General features: G+C 45.3%; 1 protein-coding gene across 1 annotated transcript in view; it reads left to right on the top strand.

Annotated features, from left to right (window-relative positions):
• LOC112077815 (receptor-type tyrosine-protein phosphatase-like N) overlaps positions 1–4,675 on the top strand; it is a gene marked incomplete at both ends in the record, with an annotated part of 30,782 nt that extends 26,107 nt beyond the window's left edge. Inside the window, 2 exon segments of the mRNA XM_070441839.1 lie at positions 1,176–1,385; positions 4,436–4,675. Coding sequence (XP_070297940.1) covers positions 1,176–1,385; positions 4,436–4,675 — 450 coding nt within the window.
• Between the last annotated feature and the right edge of the window lie 221 nt (positions 4,676–4,896).

Below are 4,896 nucleotides of genomic sequence, written 5' to 3'. Positions count from 1 at the left end.
TTCCTACTCTCTCTCTCCTCTCTGTCTCTCTCTTCCTCCTACTCTCTCTCTCTCTCCTCTCTGTCTCTCTCTTCCTATTCCTCCACTCTCTCTCTCTCCTCTCTCTGTCTCTCTCTTTCTCCTACTCTCTCTCTCTCCTCTCTGCTCTGTCTCTCTCTTCCTCTTTCCTCCTACTCTCTCTCTCTCTCTCTCCTTCTACTTCTCTCTCTCTTCTCCTCTCTGTCTCTCTCTTCCTCTCCTCCTACTCTCTCTCTCTCTCTCTGTTCTCTCTCTTCCTCTTCCTCCTACTCTCTCTCTCTCCTTTCCGTCTCTCTCTTCCTCCTACTCTCTCTTTCTCCTCCCTGTCTCCTCTTTCCTCTCCTCCTCCTACTCTCTCTCTCTCGCCTCTCTGTCCCTCTCTTCCTCTTCCTCTCTCTCTCTCTTTCCATCTCTCTTCTTCCTCTTCCTCCTACTCTTTCTCTCTCTCCTTCTCGTCTTCTCTTCTTTCCTTCTCTCCTCCTCTTCTTCTCTCTCCTTTCCGTCTCTCTCTTCCTCTTCCTCCTCCTACTCTCCTCTCTCTCCTTTCCGTCTCTCTCTTCCCTTCTCCTCCCTACTTCTCTCTCTTCCCTTTCCTCTCTCTCTTCCTCCTACTCTCTCTCTCTCCTTCCCCTTCTCTCTTCTTCCTCTTCCTCTACTTCTCTCCCTCTCCTTTTCCGTCTCTCTCTTCCTCATCCTCCTACTCTCTCTCTCCTTTCCTCTCTCTCTCTCTCCTTTCCGTCTCTCTCTCCTCTTCCTCCTACTCTCTCTCTCTCCTTTCCTCTCTCTCTCTTCCTCCTTCCTCCTACTCTCTCTCTCTTCCTTTCCGTCTCTCTCTTCCTCTTCCTCCTACTCTCTCTCTCTCTCTCTCTCCGTTCTCTCCTTCCTCTTTCCTCCTACTCTCTCTCTCTCCTTTCCGTCTCTCTCTCTTTTCCTCCTACTCTCTCTCTCTCCTCCCTTCTCTCTCTTCCTCTTCCTCATACTCTCTCTCTCTCCTTTCCGTCTCTCTCTTCCTCTTCCTCCTACTCTCTCTCTCTCCTTTCCGTCTCTCTCTTCCTCTTCCTCCTACTCTCTCTCTCCTTTCCGTCTCTCTCTTCCTCTTCCTCCTACTCTCTCTCGACCTCTCTATTTTTCTCTCCTCTCTATTTCTCTCCCTACAGAGGAGTGAGGGTCATGGGCTGCCCCATGCCACGCGGGTGAGGGAGGGCTCCAGTGGGCTGGTACTGACGCTAGTGTCCATGGCGTGTGTGGGCGGGGTGGTGGTGGTAGCGCTGACCATCGCCTGTCTCAGACACCACGCCCAGCAGCCGGCCTCAGGGAAACTGGGCCTCGGACCCGAGGGAGGACCGGAGACACACTTTGACTACCAGGTAGAAGAGAGGAGACACATCCTGTGTGTCCCAAATCACTCCCTAATCCCCATGTAGTGCACTTCTTTTTAAACCAGAGCGCTATGTGCCTGTGTCAAAAGTAGTGCACTAGATAGGGAATATTGTGCCATTTGGGCTGGTCAAAAGTAGTGCACTAGATAGGGAATATTGTGCCATTTGGGCTGGTCAAAAGTAGTGCAATAGATAGGGAATAGGGTGCCATTTGGAACCTGAACACTTTGACTACCGGGTAGGCGAGGCTAGAGCCTTATACAGTTGAAGTCGGAAGTTTACATACACTTAGGTTGGAGTCATTAAAACTCGTTTTTCAACCAGTCCACAAATTTCTTGTTAAACAAACTATAGTTTTGGCAAGTCGGTTAGGACATCTACTTTGTGCATGACACAAGTAATKTTTCCAACAATTGTATACAGACAGATTGTTTCACTTATAATTCACTGTATCACAATGGGTCAGAAGTTTACATACACTAATTTGGGTGTGCCTTTAAACAGCTTGGAAAATTCCAGAAAATGATGTCATGGCTTTAGAAGCTTCTGATAGGCTAATTGACATCATTTGAGTCAAATGGATGTGTATTTGTGAATGTATTTCAAGGCCTACCTTCAAACTCAGTGCCTCTTTGCTTGACATCATGGGAAAATCAAAAGAAATCATCCAAGACCTCAGAGAAATGTACAAATCTGTACAAACAATAGTATGCAAGTATAAACACCGTGGGACCATGCAGCCATCATACCGCTCAGGAAGGAGACGTGAAAATCAATCCCAGAACATTCGCAAAGGACTTTGTGAAGATGCTGGAGGAAACAGGTACAAAAGTATTTATATCCACAGTAAAACGAGTCCTATATCGACATAACTTGAAAGGCCGCTCAGCAAGGAAGAAGCCACTGCTGCAAAACCACCATAAAAAAGCCAGACTACGGTTTGCAACTTTTTGGAGAAATGTCCTCTGGTCTGATGAAACAAAAAAATAACTGTTTGGGCATAATGAGCATCATTATTTTGGAGGAAAAAGGGGGAGGCTTGCAAGCCGAAGAACAGCATCCCAACCGTGAAGCACGGGGGTGGCAGCATCATGTTGTGGGGGTGCTTTGCTGCAGGAGGGACTGAGGCACTTCTCAAAGTAGATGGCATCATGAGGCACGAAAATTATGTGGATATATTGAAGCAACATCTCAAGACATCAGTCAGGAAGTTAAAGCTTGGTCGCAAATGGGTCTTCCAAATGAACAAAGACCCCAAGCATACTTCCAAAGTTGTGTCAAAATGGCTTAAGGACAACAAWGTCAAGGTATTGGAGTGGCCATCACAAAGCCCTGACCTCAATCCTATAGAACATTTGTGGGCAGAATTGAAAAAGCGTGTGCGAGCAAGGAGGCCTACAAACCTGACTCGGTTACAACAGCTCTGTCAGGAGGAATGGGCCAAAATTCACCCAACTTATTGTGGGAAGCTTGTGAAAGGCTACMCAAAACGTTTGACTCAAGTTACACTCAATTAGTATTTGGTATAAATTGTTTATGTAAACTTCTGACCCACTGGGAATGTGATGAAAGAAATAAAAGCTGAAATAAACCATTCTCGCTACTATTATTCTGACATTTCACATTCTTAAAATAAAGTGGTGATCCTAACTGACCTAAGACAGGGAATTTTTACTAGGATTAAATGTCAGGAATTGTGAAAAACGTGAGTTTAAATGTACTTGGCTAAGGTGTATGTAAACTTCTGACTTCAACGGTATGTAGCCCTCAGTATAGACTCTGGGACAGGGTTAGGCCTCATCATGATCTTCACATTGATCGTGGTTTTTTCAGATCCCCTAACAATATGGTTTTGCAGTCATCTGAACCCTGATATTATGACTAACAACCATTCCTGGACCTGGACCGATGGACAATACCAGAAAAATATATTCTATTGATTCTGTTTCCTTCGTGACAGTCTGCACAGGCTGACTGTTCTATTGATTCTGTTCTTCGTGGCAGTCTGCACAGGGCTGACTGTTCTATTTGATTCTGTTTCTTTGTGCAAGAGTCTGCAGAGGCGACTTTCTTATTGATTCTGTTTTCTTCGTGCAGAGTCTGCACAGGTGACTGTTCTATTATTCTGTTTCTTCGTGGCAGAGTCTGCACAGGCTGACTTTCTTATTGATTCTGTTTCTTCGTGCAGAGTCTGCACAAGGGCTGACTTGTTCTATTGATTCTGTTCTTCGTTGCAGAGTTCTGCACAGGGCTGAACTGTTCTATTGATTCTGTTTCTTCGTTGGCAGAGTCTGCACAGGGCTGACTGTTCTATTGATTCTGTTTCTTCGTTGGCAGAGTCTGCACAGGGCTGACTGTTCAGTGCCCCACATATTGAGCATTATTTTTGTAGCAAGTATTTGATATAAAAGCGTAAATTGAAATGAAAGGATAGATATGTCAGTTCATAGACCCAATGTCAAGGTATTGGGACATTAAAGCCATGTTCTCAACTGACATGAATTTTATGCTGCATTGCTGTCAAAAAAATTTGACTTCAAGACTCTCCCACAAAGATATAGAATCAATAGAACAGTCAGCCCTGTGCAGACTCTGCCACGAAGAAACAGAATCAATAGAACAGTCAGCCCTGTGCAGACTCTGCCACGAAGAAACAGAATCAATAGAACAGTCAGCCCTGTGCAGACTCTCCCACAAAGATATAGAATCAATAGAACAGTCAGCCCTGTGCAGACTCCTAATCATTCTAAGCCATTTATGTTTTTAACGGATGGTAGGCAGACTAATTCTTTAATTTCTTTTTTAAGTAATTGCCTCTTCCGATATTGTGGCAAAGCCACGATGAGTTGGTTATCATTTTTGTATTGAGCATACATCGCCATACAAAGTTGTTAGTTGCTTGTGTGACATTTTACCGCTAACGTCTCTATTAAATTTCTCACGAGTTGTGATGATAGAATTATAAATGTGGCTGATGAAAGTGATTAGCTTCTTGTTCGCATCTTGTTAACCGGAATACCTTTCTGTCGACTTCCCAGGAGCTCTGCAGGCAGCACATGGCAGCCAAGACGTCGCTCAGTCGTCAGGAGGCGGTGGGTGTGGGAGCGGGGGGTCGGAGGGGGACAGACACCTCCAGGGTGAGCAGTGTGTCGTCCCAGTTCAGTGACGGCCCTCAACACAGCCCCTCCTCACACAGCAGTACGCCCTCCTGGAGCGAGGAGCCCGCCCAGTCCAAGATGGACATCTCTACTGGTCACATGATACTGGTCAGTGTCAGGGTATGGGGTCATTATATTTACTACTGGTCAGTGTCAGGGTATGGGGTCATTATATTTACTACTGGTCAGTATCAGAGGGTATGGGGTCATTATATTTAACTACTGGTCTGTCCAGGTAGGGGTATTATATTTACTAACTCAGGTTAGTATCAGAGGTATGGAGTCAATTATATTTACTACTGTCAGTATCGGGGTATGGGGTCATTATAATTTACTACTGG

Source organism: Salvelinus sp. IW2-2015, unplaced genomic scaffold (assembly GCF_002910315.2).
Source record: "Salvelinus sp. IW2-2015 unplaced genomic scaffold, ASM291031v2 Un_scaffold4940, whole genome shotgun sequence".
Lineage (NCBI taxonomy): Eukaryota > Metazoa > Chordata > Actinopteri > Salmoniformes > Salmonidae > Salvelinus > Salvelinus sp. IW2-2015.
The sequence above is the reverse complement of the archived record's forward strand: the minus strand, read 5'-3'. Positions and strand labels throughout refer to the sequence as shown.